General features: G+C 44.2%; 1 protein-coding gene across 1 annotated transcript in view; it reads right to left on the reverse strand.

Moving 5' to 3' along the window:
- The window catches only part of LOC142454180 (ceruloplasmin-like), a 46,261-nt gene extending 32,128 nt beyond the window's left edge, over positions 1–14,133 (reverse strand). Inside the window, exons 1-5 of the mRNA XM_075555559.1 lie at positions 13,976–14,133; positions 11,153–11,403; positions 2,935–3,147; positions 1,736–1,906; positions 875–1,117 (exon numbers count right to left, since the gene is read on the reverse strand). Coding sequence (XP_075411674.1) covers positions 875–1,117; positions 1,736–1,906; positions 2,935–3,147; positions 11,153–11,403; positions 13,976–14,133 — 1,036 coding nt within the window. The remainder of the gene's footprint in view (positions 1–874; positions 1,118–1,735; positions 1,907–2,934; positions 3,148–11,152; positions 11,404–13,975) is intronic.
- Between the last annotated feature and the right edge of the window lie 5,917 nt (positions 14,134–20,050).

Raw genomic sequence — 20,050 nt, forward strand, 5'->3', positions numbered from 1 at the left:
GAATAAAGGAGATTGAACAAGAATCGATGCATTTGAAGTGCGGGGCTGACAAACACTAGGGGAAGCACCATGAACTGCCTGAAGGACAAACTGACCTGTCTGGGAAGAGGCTTGGGCAGGATGCCCCTCAGAAGCAAAGAGGGGAAGACTTCCACCTACTTAATTTGGACATGTGGTCAGCAGAGCCCAGTGCTCGCAGAACAACATCATGCTCAGTCAAGTGGAGGGCCGTGAGGCCAGAGGAAGGCCCTCGATGAGGCGGGCTGAGCCGTGGCTGTACCAACGGACTCAGGCAGAGGAACAGTGGTGGGGATGGTGAAGGCCAGGCATGGTTTGGTTCTGGTGGGCGTGGGGTTTGGTTCTGGTGGGCGTGGGGTTGCTATGGCACCCGGCCACAACCGCAAGCGGTGCCAGGGGAGACAGACCAGGCACTCTGCTTCCCTGAAGGATTGCAGCCGAGAAAATGATGCCTCCTGAGTAAGAAGAGATTTGACAGCAATATTTGTTGTTTGTCTGTTTGTTTCGATTAGGATTATGTGGTCCTGTGTCCTGCCTGGTTTATAAGAGTTTCACCAACTATTTGGCCGTCTGGGAACTTGTGTTCTCCGCTCTAGAAGGCTGATGGCGTCTCCTCTGCTTTGCACTCAGAGTTCTCCCAGATGAACGGACCTAAGAATGTTGTGCCAAAACCCACCCCAAAGCCGAGATAGCTCAAAGGGGTTGTCATCCCAGAACCCTGAGCCAGGGCCTTATTTCTGTGACTCTTTCCAAAAGGCGGTTGCCTTGTATCCCTAGGTATTCGTTTCTGCTTGTAACATTTGGAAATCGGCGGTAACCTTGGAGGTTCGTTGATACAGAACTAACAAATCCCTACCGTGGATCTCACACTCCAGCAACCACTCCCCAGGGCCCTGGGCCACCATGGAGACATCGTGCATTGAAGCGGGGAGCAGGGTGATGGTGTCTTGTCTGTGGTTCCGAGAGATCAGAGTTTGTCCCTCGAGGAAAACGGGGTGCACGTCCAATATGTTCCCCATGCCGATGAAATACCAGTGGACGCGGTCATTCACGCACATGGTGAGAATGGGCAGGTTGGCATACATATATCCATTTATTGCTGGAAGCAAACACACAGTAACCTGTCAGGCATGGTAGACCAGTGCACCCATTCCACACTCATAACTCACCACAATGTATGGTTTGTGCTCCATTAAAAAGGCCATTCACATTGTGCAAGGTGAGAAGGGATCATTACACAAAGATTCAGAATCCGAGATGGCAGAAAGCAAGCAGAAAGGTAGGAAACATGGAGAGGGGACAAGAATAGAGAGGGGGGCCTAACTCTCTGAAGAAGGGGTTGGCCTCAAACAGGACTGAGATTCTCAGAGCATCTTTACTAAAAAAAACTTGTTGGGTAGAATTGATTTTTCATCAAATGCCTGGTCAGTTACGTGTATATTCTTGCATGGCATTTTATTACTTTCAGAGGACATCTATCTATCTGATTCTAACATCCACTTTCAATCAACATCAGACTTTAGGAAAAAAATATTACTCCCTAGTTTTACTTGCTATGAAACTTTGAAAATGTACTAGGTGTCTTGCCTATCAAGCAGTAAAACACCAAAAAATAGAAATCTGCACAAGGAAGCTTGAACAAAGGAATCTCCCAGGAGCCCCTCAGAAAATCAGAGTTATAGGATATGTTAAATGAGAAGTTTGTTTACACTCTCACCAGGCATCTTATTGCTCTCCTGAAAGTCCGGGTCACTAGCATTAACCTTGCCAGGTTCAGTGTATGTCTTAATATTGTCATCAATATACCAGCTATTGTTTTCATCAGTGATAGAAAAGATCATAGCATAAGACCTGTCGATATGCGCTTGTATGCCTCCTGTCAGTGTCCCTGGAAAAAAGAATGCAATTTTTATATAGCTAATAGATAATGCCCACATTAGAAATAGAACCATTTTAATTGGAAAAAAATATTTATACTGTTTGGTAATTGTCAGGACACATGCAAAAGGAAAATGCTTGTGGCACAGTACAAAAAAAATCCCACCAATCATAAGATCAGCGATCAGATCAATAATAATAATGATCCCACCATATAATAATAATATATGTGTATATACATGTCAAGAACCCAAACCCATTTTTACTTCAAGTGAGTAACATTCTAAAGTGTTTATCTCTGAAAACCATCATCGTACAAGAGTTTTTTTTACCACCTCAAACATTGTGCTTCCTCATACCAAGTACAACTGGAGCTCACAGTCCTGAATTTATTCATTTATGCATACATTGAACAAACAACCATTTAGCATCCGTCTTGTGCCAGGGGATCTAAGGAGTGCCACAGAATAGAGTGAGTTCCTAAGAGGGAACAAGGCAGGTTTCTAGGTGAGGCTTAAAATGTGGGGTGGAAGCCCTGAGGAAATAAGGAAAACCATTGTAGGAGAGTCTCTGTAGTAGGAAGGACAGGATACTGGGGAACAATCGTGTCAAATGTTGTTGACTTGGTTAATATATCAAGGTGGAATAGACGTTGCTATCTAAAGAATTAATAGGAGTTGCTAGAGTGAATCTAGAGAGAAGACAGCAATGAAGAGAAAGGGGTGTTGGAATGTACCCCAAGAGCAATCAGCAGCCATTGAAGACTTTTAAACAAAGAAGTGTCAAAGGGACCAAAGCCCAGTGTATTGGGTTTGACTTCCCTCTAGTGACCAACTAGCATGACCGGGAATGGAACTTCAGGGTTAGACTCCTGGTTCCACCTAGTGCTCAGCATCTAAAGACACCTTGACATTCTTTACTGGAGAGTCAAGGTCAAGGTAGGAAAAGGGAATGACATTCTACCATGGGAGCAGGTGTGAGCCTTCACATTCAGGCTCTATTGCTTGCTATAACTTGAGAGGTTTAAAAATGCATTACCTCGTTTACAAGTCAGAATCAGTCCGATCAGGCCCGAAGCCACATCTCTTACAGTGTTTAAGTGGGAGTGGTACATCCTGACCACGCAGTCGGAATCACTGGGGCCAGGCCCCTGATTCTCGTCCACATACCACTTGTAGATGTACTCCTCTCCAGGCATCACATAGTCATCGTCCCTCTGCGTGGCCGTGCTATTATCAGGGTAGAGAGCACCTGGAAAACAGACACTGCCCTGTGCTTACCATGACCATTGGACAACCATCTTGACTCTACTCACACATTTCCCACGGAACCACTATTATATGTTCCTTTGTGTTTTCAAGCAAAGTGTGCATTTCGCCTTCTTCTTCTTTCTTCCCCCTGAATTCTCAGCTTCACTCAATTTCTAGACCAAACTGGCAGGAGACGAGCAGGCTTGCCTCATGTCTCTCACTACCTGGATTCAGTCATTCAACACGCACCTGCTGTGCTCCTACTGTGTGCCCCACTTGTCTGACAGTTTGGTGGTTGTGGTGGCGGCTTGTGTGTTGTTCTGATGCTGGGAATTATGTCACTGATATTCCATAGAGCCAACATTGGTTTCCTCCATGGTGATTAGGCGTCAGCAGAGCTTCCAGATGAAGAACCGACGAGCCAGAAGGAATCGGCGGCGGTCTACATCGTAGAGATGAGCCACGGAAGACTTCGAGGATAGCAGAGGAGCATTGGCAGAGTGCCAATGGAGGAGCGCCTCAGGCGAGAAGGCACTCAGAGTACATCTGGGGAAAAGTCTCTCCTGGGAGACAATCTCAGTGAGGTTGGGGGAGCAAAGCTTTCAGGATCTCCCTTGGCTCATGGGGCGCATTTCAAAATGAGAAGAAACCAGTGCACACATCCAGCGATGATCAGAGATGATCCAGGACAGTTCCAGGTGACAAAAACAGAAAAGAAAGAAAGAGACAGGACACATAAAGACTGATAGATAGTCTAGGTGCTAGTGAGCTGAAATGGACTGATTGGCCAATCCAGGTTGAATCAGATGGTCATATGGTTTACTATACCAGGACTGACAAGTTCAAGAGAAATGGTGTTGCATTCATCATCAAACACAGAAACCAAATATTCTTAGGCCTTGAAATACACTGCTATGTGTGACAGGATAATATCTACCCACCTACAAGGAAGACCAGTTAATACAACTTCTATTCGGATTTGCATGTCAACCATTAAAGTCAACGCTAAAGAGATAAAAAAAAGTCTATCAACTTATTTCAGTGTGAAATTTACCAAATATGTAATCAAGATGCAAGGAAAATTCCTGGTGACTGGAATATGAAAGTTGAACACAAAGAGGAAGAAACAGTCATCGAAAAAGATAGCCCAGGTGATAGAAACAAAGCTGGATAAAGCACATGGAATTGTGCTAGTTTAACAACTTCTGCACTGCAAATACTTTTTTCAACAACAGTGAAAACAGGTGACTCTGCATATGGACCTTGCCAAATGGAATACACAGGGGTCAAATTGACTACCTATGTGAGAAGGAACACTGGAGAGGCCAAAACATGGCCGGCCGGGAGATAACGGTGGAAGAAGCCTTGAATTGCTCATGTGCAAGTTCAGGTTGGGATTGAAAGCTTTAGAAAGTTCACGGAAGCCAAAAGATGACCTTGAGTATTTAGAGACCATTCCTAGAACAAATTTGATACATTGATCACTAATGACCAAAGACCATATGAGTTATGAGATGGCAGCAAGAACATCATCCATAAAGAAAGCACAAGTTCATTAAAGAGACAAGAGAGAAAGAAAAGACCACAGTTAATGTCAAAATTAACTGAAATTTGCTCTTCAACGCAGTTAGAGCAAGGGGAAGAAATGATGAAGTAAAAGAGCTGAACGGAAACTTTCAAAAGGCAGCTCAAGAAAACAGAGTAAACCATTGTCGTGAAATGTGCAAAGATCTGGATCCAGCATATATCAAATGTAAAGAACTGAATTAAAAACTCAAGCGTGGAGTTACAATATTGAAGGATTCCATGGGCAAATATTAAGTGATGCAACACAACTACCCTCATTGCCGTTGAGCCAATGCTGACTCACAGAGACCCCACAGGACAGAGTAAAACTGCCCTGTGAGTTTCCATGGCTGCCCATCTGTATAGGAGCAGAAGGCCCTATCTTCCTTCCACAGAGCAGCTGATGGTTTCAAACTGCTGACCTTTTGGTTAGCAGTCCAGTGAGTGATCTACTTGCCATAAGGGCTCTTTGAAGGATGCAAGAAGGATCAAAAGACGAGCAAAGGCATACATAAAGTTACGGCACCAAAAATAATTGGCTGACACCCCACTATTTCACGAGGTTGCATATAATTAAGAACTGATGGTATCAAAAGAAGTCCAAGCTGCAGCGAAGGCGTTAATAAAAGCCAAGGCTCCAGGAATCAATGTATACACTAATTGGAATGCTTCTACAAACCAATGTAACATTTTGGAAGACAGCTACCTGGACAGCTACGTGGAAGAAATCCATATTATACCCATTTCCGAAAAAGGTGACCTGATAGAATGCTGAAATCATCAAATGAAATTGTTCATATCGCATGCAAGTAAATTTTTGCTAAAGGTGATTTAAAAATTGCGGTGGCTGTATATTAAAAAGGAATCACCAGAAATCCAAGTTGGCCTCAGAAGGGGACATGAATGTAGGGTAGCTTGGCTGATATCAGAGGGAACTTGGAGGAGAGGAGAGAGAATACCAGAAAGGTGTTTGCTTGTGTCCTATTGGCTATGCAATGACAGCCAACTGTCTGCGTCACAGTGGATGGTGAATAATTGCAAAGAATGGTCATTTCAGCCCATTACATTGGGCTCACATGGACCGTACATAGACCAAGTGGCAGTTCTTTGAACAGAACAGGGGATACCGCATGGTTTGAAATCAGGAAAGATGTGTAGCAGTGTTGTGTCCTTTCATCAAACTTATTCATTCTGTATGGTGAGCAAAGAGTCAGGGAAACGGGACTATGTGAAGAAGACTGTGGCATCAGGGTTGGAGGAAGGCTCTCTGACGGTGATATGAAGATGATACAAATTTCCTTGCTGAAATTGAGGATTTGAACTACCTGTTAATGAAGATCAGTATGAATTACAAGTCTGTGGGAAACAGAAAGATTTCTCCCAAGTTGTCTCCCCCAAATATATGCCAAACTTAGCTGCTTGCTACACATGGCAAATGACTATAAACTTGGAGGTCAACCAAAGTAGGTCAGGGGTTATTCTCCCTAAGGGTTATCAGCCATCTAGAGAAATAAGACTGTATAGTCTGTCCCACCCTAAGTAGGGCCCACTCCCTTCTGATAAGGATAGTAGTAGATTGTTTCCCTGAAGGAGAGCTCAGGGAGGTCAAGCCCACTCAAGGGTGACCAAGGTTAGGCTGCCATCATGAATCTAGGGTCTGCCCTCTTGTCATAAGTATACCCCTAGTCCCTCCACTTCCTATTACATGTACAACCCTAGCTCATCCCCTTTCTGTTACACTTATGCCTATTATACAACCCCTTCCTGTGACATATATCTTTACCTGTAATTAGGGATATGCACGCCCCCAAAGATATATAAGCCTTGGTTAGCAATAAATCTCTCTTTGTCCTGCCCTCTCGCCTTCCATCTCCGCATGGACCACCAAGCGGGGCTGAGGAGAGGATACTACCATAAAATGTATCTGACTTCTTTATTTTATTCTCTCCTATTATTCTCCACGACTTTACTATAATCTTTATGTATTTTAACTGTACAATTGTGCTTACTGAACCCATGATTAGTTGTGGCGGGCTGGCTACCCCCACACAACTCAATGTGAAGCAAACAAGGATTCTCACAACTGGACCAAGAGACAACAGCATAATAAAGAGATAAAAGATAAAAGTTGCCAAAGATTTCATTTTGCTTGGACACACCAACAATCTCACAGTAGCAGCAGTCAGGAAATTAAGTAGTACACTGCACTGGGCCCAGCTACTGTTGAAAACCTCTTAAAAGCGTTCAAGAGCAGAGATACCACTTGAGGATTATGGTACGCCTGACTCAAGTGATGCCATTTTCAATCACCTCATATGCATATGAGAGCTGCACACTAAAGAAGGAAGGTCGCAGAAGAATTCATGCGTTTGAATTATGGTGCTGGCATGGACTGCCAGAAGAACAAATCAATCTGTCTTGGAGGAAGGCAGAATACCCTTTAGAAGTCAGGATGGTTAGATGTCATCGTATGTACTTTAGCTGTGTTATTAGGGGAGACCAGTCCCCGGAGAAGGATATCATGCTTAGTAAAATAGAGGGTCAGCCACAAAGAGGGAGACCCTTAACAAGATGGCTTGACACAGTGCCGCTAACAATAGCTCAAACACAACAATTGTGTACATCGGGCTGCTATGATAGGACCGACTTTCTGGCAGCTAACAACAACAATGTACACCTAGATCTAGGATGAAGAGACTACCTCGGGACTCCTGAGTTGGGCCACTTATTTTCTATTGCCAGTCAGACTTAGCACTTAGGGTACAGACAGACATCGTGTTATGTGGCAAGTAGTCCACAGAAATCTAAGTCGACTCTCTGGGTGGCTTAAATTTCCTGAGCTAGAAGCTCAGTGATGAATTAGGTGCCTAGATTTCCTGCCTTTCTCCTTCTCTGGCAACAATTTGGTCTTAGATACTCACACATTGAGATTAGGATCCCGCTAAGCTTGCATACATTTTAGCAGCTAATACTAAAAAGTTAGTAAAAGTTTAAAATATTCTGAAACTTGCCCTTTGCTGTAGGGTAGCTAAAGTGAATCGGAGAAATTACAAAGTAAAATAACTGAAGAGAATCTCAAAGGGGTGCTAGGAAAGACCAAATATTATAATGTGAAAACACCTGCTATTAGAAAATTAAAGGGAATGAATAGGCTGAACATTGTTTTCATTCTCAAAGAATTAAAGAAAAAAATCAATTTTCAATATTGAAAGTCCTCACGTTTCAATATTTGACAAAGCATTAAGTGATGCAGGAACCATAAAAAAAGATAGAGGAAGTATAGGCCTCACTGCAGCCTCCTTCCTCCCAAAAACAGTCAACACGTAATCATTTCAGAAGGTAATAGATGGTAAAGAACCAATGGAACTGAAGGCAGAAGTGCAAACTGTACTGAAGGCATTGATGAAAAGTCGGGTTTCCAGAATTAACAGAATACCCATCGATATGCAAAACCAGAAGACCTCATTGATTTATGCCAAGAAATTTAGAAGAAAGCTACCTGAGCAGCTGATTTGGAAAGGATACATTTCAAAGAAAGAGGATTGATCAGAAAACTGAAGTTATTGAACACTCTTAATGATGTCATAGGCAAGCAAATTTTGCTCATAGAAATTTAAAAAATGATTGCAGCATTACACTTAAAGGCAAGTGTCAGAAAATCAAGCTGGATTCAGAAGAGGACGTGGGGCGGGGAATATTATTGCTGTCAGCTAGATGTTGGTTGAAAGCAGAGACAGCCAGAAAGATGTGTGTACTTGTGTTATTGACTATGCAAAGACACTCAGCTTTGTGGGTAATAACGATTTGTGAACAACCTTACAAAAATGGGAATTCCAGAACCCTTCACTGTATTCAGAGGAGTCTGTACACATAGCAAGACAAGGCTGTGTAAAGAGAACAGGGGAATACTGCTTGGTTTGGAAATCAGGAAAAGTGGCCAACAGAGTTGTATTCGCTCACTGTACTTGTTTATTCTGTATAAACAAAACCAAACTTACTGACATCCAGTCAATTCCAGCTCATCGCCATTCTGAAGGACAGGGTAGAACAGCCCCGCAGTGAGTTTCTTTGTAGCAGCTGGTGGTCTCAAACTTTGTGATTACAATAGGTAACCCACCACCCAGGTTCCTTTTTGTCTGTAGGTTGAGTAAATAATCAGAGAAACTGAACTATATGAAGAAGAATGCAGTATTAGGATTAGAAGAAGATTATCAACGATTTGAAATATGCAAATAACACAACCTTGCTTGCTGAAAGCAAGGCCCAAGCACTTATTGACAAAGATGGAAGAATATCTCCTTCACTCTGACTTATATTCAACACGAGGAAAACAAAAGTCCTCACAACTGAACCAAAAAGCAACTTCGTGATATACAGAGAAACGATTGAAGCTGTCAAGAATCTCATGTGACTTGAATCCCCAATCAATACTCATGGCAGCAGCAGTGAAGAAATCAAACGATGTGTGTTGCAAAGAGCAAACCTGATTCATAGGAGGTTTTTAATGGGTTAAAAAGCAAATACGACTTGGAAGACCAAGATGCACCTGACCCAAGCCATGGTGTATTCAATCACCTCCTATGCATGCCAAAGTTAAGAAGGAATTAGGAAAACTGAAGAATTGATTCCTTAGAAGTATAATATTGTTGGAGAATATTGCATATATGATGAACTGCCAAGTACACAAACACATCTGTCTTAGACGAAATACAACCAGAATTCTCCTTAGAAGCGAGGATGGCAAGATTCATCTCATGACTTCAAGCATGTTATGAGGCAGGATCAATTTCTGGGGAAGGACAGGATACTTGGTAAAGAAGAGGGTCAGCCATCCAAGAGGAAGTCCCTCTATAAGAAGGACTGAAATACGAGCTGCCACAACGCGCTCAGACAGAGAAACAGCCGTGAGGATGGCCAACGACGAGGCAGTATTTCATTCTGCTATGAAGAGGACACCCACGAGTCAGCCCTAACTTGTTGGCATCTAAAAACATAGCCACATTACATTTAATAGAAAGTCTTCAAAGCCTAGCCAACCTCATCCTCTGCCCAGCTGAAGACCTTCCAGCTCCAAGTTGAATGCAAAGAAATTTACTGATGGTTGCCTCCCTGCCTCCCTGTCCAGTTGGTACGGGTGCAGTTTTCTCTGTCCGGCCAGATCATTGATTCTGGGCTGGTGTCTAGTGTCTGGGTCTCTGAGCAGTTTCCCTCTGCCTGGAGGAATCTTGGTCCAAATTTTGAGTATTGATAAAAGAATTCTTGCTAGCATTTACTCCAGGATACTCATTTTATATAGGGTATTTTCAAAAGATAGTTGCGGTGACATGTCACACAGGGTTGGATGATTATGAAGGCAGAATGGAGTGACATGGGCCATTTCTGTTACCTTTTCTTTCCACAGAACCAAAGCGAGCCTGTGGGAAGAACACAAACCCCTTATAGGTGGTACTCTTAACCAAGGATGGCTGATGTCCTAATTTTCTGAAGATCTATGCCATATTTTTCATGTAAAAAATTTCAAACACTAGGAGAAAAAAAATCTGTTTCACCTATTGTCAGGCTGACGAGGAGCCTTGGCAGCATAGTGGTTATGCATTGGGCTGCTAACCGCAGGTTGAGCAGTTTGAGACCACTAGCTGCATTGTGAGAGGGAGACACAACTTTCTACTCCAGTAAAGAGTGACAGTCTCAGACACCTACAGGGGCAGGTCTACCCTGTCCTAGGGGGTCGCGATGAGTCTGACAGGACTCGATGGCAGTGAGTTTGTTTTCCTTTGGTTGATGTCAGGCCAGACTTCTCTTTTCCTGGCTTCCTTTTTGTGTTCTGTTGGCCCTTCCAGCAGGTAGGCAGGATGGCACTGCCAGTCATGAAGTGAGGTCTCTGGAAGCAGATGCTTTCGGAGATGCAATCCTCATCTAGTGGGAAATAGGAACGGCTAGAGGGCAGACAGCATTTCTGGCCACCCCGCATTTAGCTCACGAGTGTCTCCTTCAAAAACTAAATCAAAGTGCTTTCAGTCCTCAGGGAAACTGTTTGTTTGGGGTTTTCCCCTTAGATATTGTGTACGTGGAACCCTGGTGGCTTAGTGGTGGCGCGTTGGGCTGCAATCTGCGTGGTCGGTAGTTCAAAACCACCGGCAGCTTCTCAGGAGAAAGACTGGGCTTTCTACTTCCAGTAGCAGAGTGAGAAGCCCTCAGCGGGTCACTATGAGTGGATGGCAGAGAGTCTGGGAGTTCTGAGCCTCGAGACGTTGCATAGGCTGCTCCCTCCTTTAGTGTGTGATGTTAAACATGGCAATTTAAGGACAACAGACGCCACTCAACTTCCTGTGTTTCATAGAGAAGATCGGCTCATTGTCTTCATGTCTTTCCTAAAGCACTGTGTCCGTGCTCCCCCTGAACAGAAGGTCAGGGAGGGAAGGACAGGGGGCCCACCTTACCTTCACTTCTTTTACTGTAGGTGAGTCCGTGAGGATGAAGAGTATAGGCTCTGGAAGCAAAATTTTTTACATGCACATAAATGTAGTCTCCAGTCTCTCCTCTTATGATTGGACCTAAATATCCCAGCCAGGATGGCTTTTTAATTACATGTTGAAATGTTTTATTTGTGTACTGGTAATATAATGCCTTTTTATAAACAGATCCTATCCTGTCTGGGCCTCTTTGAAGATATATTTTGGATTGAAAGTCCCTGTAAAAAAATAATGAGAAAGAACAAATTTTTACTGGCAAGTGATCAAAAGTTCAATCAACAAAAACTGGAAGTAAAACACTTTACAGCCTAATTTTGATTGATTAAATCTAGAAAAGAGAGGAAAGAGCATTGAGGAGAGGGGGACATTCGTGTTGCTGATGATGAGGTCAAAGACAGCATAAGTAAATACACATGGCATTTTAATTGTAAAGATATGTCAGATTCGTCTATTGAACCATATATTTCTAAGCCCATTTTTAAGTTATTGCAACTTTCAATAAGCTGACTTTGGCTTGTTTTACACATTTAAATCACTCTGGGACTTGCTGGCTTTTTGGCTAGCAGCTGTGATAAATCAGTACCCCACTCAACTTTTAGGTTCACTCTTTCAGTTATCTGAAGGAAAAAAATAATCGAGGCAACAGCTGCAAATTAAAAAAAATCATTTTATAGGGGCTTGTACAACTCTTATCATAATCCATACATATACCCATTGTGTGTCAAGCACATTTGTACATTTATTGCCCTCATCATTCTCAAAACATTTGCTTTCTACCTAAACCCTTGATGTCAGCTCCTCATTTCCCCCCTCCTACCCGCTCCCCCTCCCTCATGAACCCTTGATCATTTATAAATTATTATTTTTTGTCATGTCTTACACTGTCTGACGTCTCCCTTGACCCACTTTTCTGTTGTCCATCCCCCAGGGAGGGGGTTATATGGAGATCCTTGTAATTGGTTCCCCCTTTCTACCCCACCTTCTCTCCACTCTCCCGGTATTGCCACTTTTACCACTGGTCCTGAAGGGATCACCTGTCCTGGATTCCCTGTGTTTCCATTTCCTGTCTGTACCAGTGTACATCCTCTGGTCTATCCAGATTTATAAGGTAGATTTGGGATCATGATGGGGTGGGGGTGGCAAAGAGAATGAAGCATTTAAGAACTAAGGGAAAATTGTATGTTTCATCATTGCTACACTGCATCCTGACTGATGAGTCATCGTCTCCTCTCCATTGTCCTTCTGTAAGGGGATGTCCAGTTGCCTACAGATGGGCTTTGGGTCCCCAATCTGCACTCCCCCTCATTCACAATTATATGATTTTTTTTTGTTCTTTGATGCCTGATAACTAATCCCTTCGGCACCTCGTGATCACAAAGGCTGGTGTGCTTCTTCCATGTGGGCTTTGTTGCTTCTGAGCTAGATGGCCGCTTGTTTGCCTTCAAACCTTTGAGACCCCATCAGCTTTCCTTGCCACACTTGCTTATGCACCTATTTGTCTTCCGTGATCGTGTTGGGAAGGTGACCATCATGGAAGGCCAATTTAATAGAACAAAGTGCTCTTGCATTGAGGGAATACTTGAGTGGAGGCCCAATGTCTGTCTGCTAATACTAAACCTATTAATATAGGCACATAGATCTATTTCCCCATCATCATATATAAATATATTTACATATGTACATGCCTGTATTTAGACCTCTATATTGCCCTTTGCCTCCTGGTTCTTTCCTCTATTTCCTTTTACTTTCCTCTTGTCCCTATCATGCTCAGCCTTCATTTAGGTTTCAGTAAGTCCTCTCGGTTACATTGCCCTTGATCAATCCCTGACAGGTTTCTAATACCCTCCTTGCTATTGATTTTGGATCACTTGTTCCCTTGTCCCTGGGTTTGTTAACACTACTTCCTTTCCCCCACCTCCCCCTCTACCACGTCCCCCAGAACCATCTGTCCCGTTGTTTTCTCCTTCAGATTGTTTATCCAGTCTATCTCATCTAGATAGACCTGCAGAGATGATATGCACACACACACACACACACACACACACACACAAAACCAAGGCAGAGCAAAACAAAGTGACATAAGAAAACAAAACAACAGCAACCTTTAAGGCACATCCAGGCATCACTGGCAGCCTAGTGGTTGAGCGGTTCGAACCTACAAGTCACTCTGTGAGGAAGCTGTGACTATGTACTCCCATCAAGACTCGCAGTCTCGGAAGTGCTCTGCAGCCCATCTACTTGTCTTACAGGACCCCAAGACGTGGCATCAACTGGACAGCAGGGGCGTTGATTGGGGACTGAGCAACACCTAAGGCGTGTGGCCCAATGGGGAAGAGCTCAGCCCACCAGGCACTTCATGGGCCTGAAGAACTAACTGGCAATGACTTCAGCATAAGAAACCCATTGGGGCAGCCTGTCACAGAGGGTCCCTGTAAACCAGAATTGACTGGATAGGAGAAGGACCCCACTGCTACATCAGGAAAAACCAAACACACGGCTTGACACTTTGGACAACACGCACAATTGCTGTTGAGCAGCATTATAATTGTACCCCGGGACACTGTGTCAGGAGGGCAAGAATCGGGATAATCCCTGGAGGAACAATTCCTAACTCATATTCATCTGTCTTCCCTACCTACGGTATATTAAACAACGAAGCGTTTCTAACAACAAGCGTGTCCTTAGAAAAATCAGTTGTGGGTTTCTCTTTAACAGCAGTTGATAAGCACACAAAAATGTACCCCATGAGCCACTGATAGTAACTTTTTCACTACAAGAGTTATAACTTACTCATCTTCTGGAAAAACCTTTCCATTGAGCATATTTCTCCCAGTAGGCGCGTAGTTCCAAGCAGTTTCTCTAATGCCTATGTAGTAAAATCTGTCTTCTGCCATGCCGAGAGAGGTCATGGAGGCCAGAAAGAAGGTCAGGGGGACAAGGGTCTTCATTTCCAAATCCTGAGCCTGGATATGTGAGCTGAGTGGGACTGACCTTTCATTTATAGCGCAGGCTGTCTTCCTGTATTTCTTTCTATTTGCATAGATGAGACTTACCTAAGAGGACATCAGACATTTCACCGTACTTAGTGATATTTCCTTTTCAAATGCATTTGGTTTACATTTGTCAGATCAGGCGAGAGAGATATTGCATAATGAACAAGAAATATTGGATAGGGCCCAGCATGTGCTTCCAATTCAATGTTTGGCCGAATTACTGGATAGACTGGTTACCTAGATCTTTCCTCATGTGCTGATGACTATGGTCTATCCATGAGTAAGGAAGTGTGTGATTGCTACCTCAAAGATTGGTGGGTGGCTCCCCCCACTCCCCAAGGGACAGTGTCATCCACTTGGGACATCCTGATCTAGAGGTTGATGCTACAATTGTTTCTTGGTGGTTCTTGCTAGGCAAGCACCTGTTGCAACCTCACCCTCAGTGCTTTGGTCTTCTAGTGAAAGTGGGCAAGTGAAGATCTCAGTAGCTCACTTAGAGCAGTAAGCCAAGAGCTACGACGACTGGGGTTCCAGCTTATACGTGCATGGACTCATTCCAAGCAAAAGGTGTTTAAGCACATCTCTATGATCAGTGGGTAGAGGCAGATAAGTCAAATACTGTTCAGTCATCCACTTGTCTGGGTTCCACTAAGGTGCCTTTCTAGCCCCTCACACGCCACCAAGCCGCCACCCCACCTCTGCCCCCGGCAAAGAAACAAAAACAAAAAACCCAAGGATATTCTTTTGTGCCGTAAGAAAAAACTTGAAGTCATGGCAAATAGCATTAAAAAAAATACCCAAGAGGACATTTCCCCCAATAATGGAAACTTCAAAACAAGTTGACTGGAAGACTTCCCCACATAAATTTTTCGATGGACAAAGTGTTTGAGATGGATGGAGGAAGGCCCGTCCTGGTTGCTTCTTCCCGATGAAAGCAAGCCCTTGTCTTCTTGTATGAAGTCCTTCTTTGTGTCACCTGAACTTGAACACAGGCAGCGGGGCTCCCTCCACTCGAGCTTCACCCCTATTACAACCTTCACTGGCTACCCACTGGCTGAGTATTCCATTAAAATTTGCCTCCACCCATTTTTCACCCTTTTCCTTTGAGGTCACACTCCCCAGCTAGCCCTGAGCTACCTCTTCCAGGTCACACTAGTTTCTCCCATCTTTCTCGTCCATGCTCAGCCTGTTCATCCAAGAGGGCCACACTTGAAAGCACCTGCTACATGAGAGTGGATCCTCACCTTCGCACTACTCTAGACCAGACTCTCCTCTTTGCTCCACAACCCACGGTGTATTCCTAAGGGCTTTCCTGTGGGGCTTGCCACATGCTGTCCTTGAGGACCGTATGCGGGCACTAGGTTCTGTTTGAGATGGCTTCATTGACCCCTGGCCATGTGCTTGTATGTGCTCAATTCAATTGCTTTTGATGTTCGGGGGCGGGGGGGGGGCATCTCATCCAGGGGCCTATGAGATATTTTTTCCCCCGCGGCCTCACATCTGTGCACTGCCTGGATTCCCTATGAGATTTTTAAAGTAATTTTTATCCATGAAGTTTACCCTGTTTAAGAAACACTTTTAGTAAGATGCCTTTTGGTGTTAAGATAGCTACAAGTTTTCAAAGGGCTCCTTTTGTGGGAGTGCAGAGGAGGAGATGAAGTGGGGCAGCTCTCTTTTCTATGCGTTGCTATGGTATGTGAAATTACAAACCTGAAATAATGTTGTTTTGTTCAGTGATATATGGTCTATTTCTAGAATTACTTTTTTCTTACGTGATTAGTTTATTAAAAGGAAATAGAGGCAAGAACTAGGAGGCAAAGGACATTTATAGAGGTATAGATACAGGCATGTACATATGCACATATATAACAACAGGCACATAGTTCTTTTTTTTAACATTTTATTAGGGGCTCATACAACTGTTAACACAATCCATACATACATCAATTGAGTAAAACACCCTGTACATTCATTGTCCTCATCATTTTCAAAGCATTTGCTCTCCACTTAAGCCCTTAGCATCAGGTCCTCTTTTTCCCCCCCTCCATCCCCATTCTCCCCTCCCCCATGAGCCCTTGATAATTTATAAATGATGATTTTTGTCACATCCTGCCCTGTCCAACATCTCCCTTCACCCCCTTTTCTGTTGTCCATCCACCAGGGATGAGGTCACATGCAAATCCCTATAATCAGTTCCCTCTTTCCAACCCACTCACCCTCTACCCTCCCAGCATCACCACTCACACCCCTGGTCCTGAAAGTATCATCCACCCTGGATTCCCTGTGCCTCCAGCTCCCATCTGCACCAGTGTACATTCTCTGCTCTAGCCAGTCTTGCAAGGTAGAATTCGGATCATGATAGTAGCGGGCGGGGGTTGAGGGGTGGGGAGGAGCATTTAGGAACTAGAGGAAAGCTGTATTCTTCATCGGTGCTACATCACACCCTGACTGACTCATCTCCTCCTCTAGACCCCTCTGCAAGGGGATCTCCAGTGGCCAACAAATGGGCTTTGGGTCTCCACTCTGCACTTCCCCCTTCATTCACTATGGTAAGATTTTTTTGTTCTGATGATGTCTTATACCTGATCCCTTTGACACCTTGTAATCACACAGGCTGGTGTGCTTCTTCCATGTGGACTTTGTTGCTTCTGAGCTAGATGGCCGCTTGATTACCTTCAAGCCTTTAAGACCCCAGATGCTATACCTTTTGATAGCCGGGCACCATCAGCTTCTTTCGGCACATTTGCTTATGCACCCGTTTGTCCTCGGCGATTGTATCATGGAGGTGTGCACCCAATGATATGATTTTTTGTTCTTTGATGCCTGATAACTGATCCCTTCGGAACCTCGTGATCACACATGCTGGTGTGTTCTTCCATGTGGGCTTTGTTGCTTCTGAGCTAAATGGCCACTTGTTTATCTTCAAGCCTTTAAGACCCCAGATGCTATATCTTTTGATAGCCGGGCACCATCAGCTTTCTTTACCACGTTTGCTTGCTCACCCGCTTTGTCTTCAGCGGTTATATCAGGAGGGTGAGCATCATAGAATGCCAATTTAATAGAAGAAAGTATTCTAGCATTGAGGGAGTACTTGAGTGGAGACCTAATGTCCTTCTGCCACATTAATACTAGGCCTATAAATATAGGCACATAGATATATTTCCCCATCCTCATATATATATTTGCATATGTACATGTCTTTGTCTAGACCTCTATAAATGCCCTTTGTCTCCCAGCTCTTTCCTCTATTTCCTTTGACTTTCTTCCTGTCCCACTATCATGCTCCGTCCCCACCTGGGTTTCAGCAATACCCCTTTGTTATCTTACCCTTGATCATGCCCTACCAGGCCTCCCAAACCCATCTTACCACCATTTTGGATCACTTGTTGTTCCCTTGTCCCTGGGTTTGTTAACACGACTTCCTTACCCCACACATCCCCCCCATCCAACTTCCCCCTGGAACTGTCGGTCCTGTTGTTTTTCCTCCAGATTGTTCATCCAGCCTATCTTATTTAGACAGACCTGTGGAGATAATAACATGCACAAAAACAAGACAGAGCAAAACCAAGCAACAATATACAACAAACCACTGACAAAGAACAAAACACAACAAGAAAGAAAAGCTTGTAGTTAGTTCAAGGATCATTTGTTGGCCTTTAGGAGTGTTTTCCAGTCCAGTCTGTTGGGGAACCATGCCCTGGCCCCAAAGTCCACTTTCAGCATTCCCTGGGGACCTTGCCTGTCCATTCCCTTGCTCTTCTGCTGCACTCCCCCAGTGCTTTGCCTCGGTGTGGTGGGATCCGGTCGGGCGCAATTCCCACACTGTGTCTCCGGTGCTGTCCCTCGCAGGGCCATGGGTCAGTGAGGGACGTCATGTCTCATAGTGGGGCTGGCCATGTGGTCCTCTCTGTGGACTGGCTGCTCTAATTGGGGTCATCGTCCTCAAGGCCTGATGGGCCAGGATGTGCTCCACTCTCTTCTCCTTCCCCTTCACCTGCTCCCGTGTGCTCCGATCAGATATGTCCCTCTCCCAGAGCTGCAGATTCAATGTCATCCTTTGAAATAAATTCTTCTGGGGGGAGGGGCAGGCGTCCACTTAGTATTTGGTACTGGAGCCAGCCCCCCAGACCTCTCCATTGATTCCCTACTCCACGCCAGAATGTTACATTCATACCTTGGGGCACTGGGTTGAAGTCTGGTCCCTCTTTCCCTGTGGAGATATAAGCAATACCCTCCCCTTGCCTCATGCCCCCACTACCCATTTCTTCCTTATTTTCATCCTTTTTTTTCCCCTTTCCCCACTTCCTCCCCAGTTGTCTACCATATGCATCCCTGGATTTGATCTGGTCCCTGCCATACTACATGGTCCTCACCCCAAGAATGTTTGTACACAGTAGCTTTTTCCCTATACCCCTTTTGCATATATATATTTAAAACATTTTATTAGGGGCTCATACAACTCTTATCACAATCCATACATATACATACATCAATTGTATAAAGCGCATCCGCACATTCCCTGCCCCAATCATTCTCAAAGCATTTGCTCTCCACTTAAACCCTTTTCATCAGGTCCTCTATTTTTCCCCCTCCCTCCCCATTCCTCCCTCCCTCATGTGCCCTTGGTAATTTATACATTGTTATTTTGTCATATCTTGCCTTATCCGGAGTCTCCCTTCCCCCCCTTCTCTGCCGTCCATCTCCCAGGGAGGAGGTCACATGTGGATCCTTGTAATCAGTTCCCCCTTTACAACCCACTCACCCTCCACCCTTTTACATATTTTTAATGCTTACCTCAGCAGGCACACAGTTCTATGTATAAATATTATATGTCAAATAATAAGGTAGCCTTGGGCCTCTACTCCAGTGCTCCCTCAATGCAAAAACACTTTGTTCTAACAACCTGGCATTGCATGAGTTTACCTTCTTGACATGATCACTGAAGACAAATGGATGCACAAGCAAATGTGGTGAAGAGAGCTGATGGTGGCTGGCTATCTGGGCTGTCTGGGGTCTTAAAGTCTTTAGTTAAACAAGCAGCCATCTAGTAGGGAAGTAACAAAGCCCACATGGAAGGAGCACACTAGCGTGTGTGATCATGAGGTGTTGACGGGAAGAGGCATCAGAAGTTAAAAAAATATGCAACCAAATTGATATGAAGGGTAGTGAATGTAGTGGAGATCTAAAGTTCACCAGCCAGACAATTGGACAGTCCCTCTCCGAAGGGCCACATGGAACAGAAGAAAAATCCAGGGTGTGGTATGGCACTGATGAACCACATAATTATCCTCTAGTTCTTTAAGAGTGCCTTCCCTTATTATTAAGGTCTTTATGTGATATACCTCATCAAACATAATCAATTTGCATATGTTCATTTGTATATTTAAGATCACTTGGTACATGGTAGTTAAGGTAGATGATCCTTCAGAGACAATGACAGGAGTAATGGTTCCCGGAGGGTACGGAAAGTGAAGAGGGGCATGTTGAAGGGGGCAAAAGGGGCTGATAGCACTGATGATTGCTTAACCCCACCTGATGAAACTGAACAACAAAACTGTATGGGAAGGGAAGGGATGTATTGGAATGAGTATGATATGTGACTAAAAATATAATTAAAAAAAGAAAGGAGCTGGACTATTTCTTCTTGATCTGTCTAGCAGATCACTATTTATTGGGATATCTATTACAGGTTGGGCCGGTTATGAAGGACATCATGGTTGGTAAAATGAAGGGTCAGGGGAAAGAGGAAGACTGGGAAGCAGGTGGATTGACACAGTGGCTATAACAAGGTGCTCCAACCAACAGTGCAACGTTTGTGAAGTGGTTCCACGCTGGGCAGTGTTGCATTTTCCCTGCATAGGGTCACGATGAA

The sequence above is a fragment of the Tenrec ecaudatus genome, chromosome 8 (genome assembly GCF_050624435.1).
Source record: "Tenrec ecaudatus isolate mTenEca1 chromosome 8, mTenEca1.hap1, whole genome shotgun sequence".
Lineage (NCBI taxonomy): Eukaryota > Metazoa > Chordata > Mammalia > Afrosoricida > Tenrecidae > Tenrec > Tenrec ecaudatus.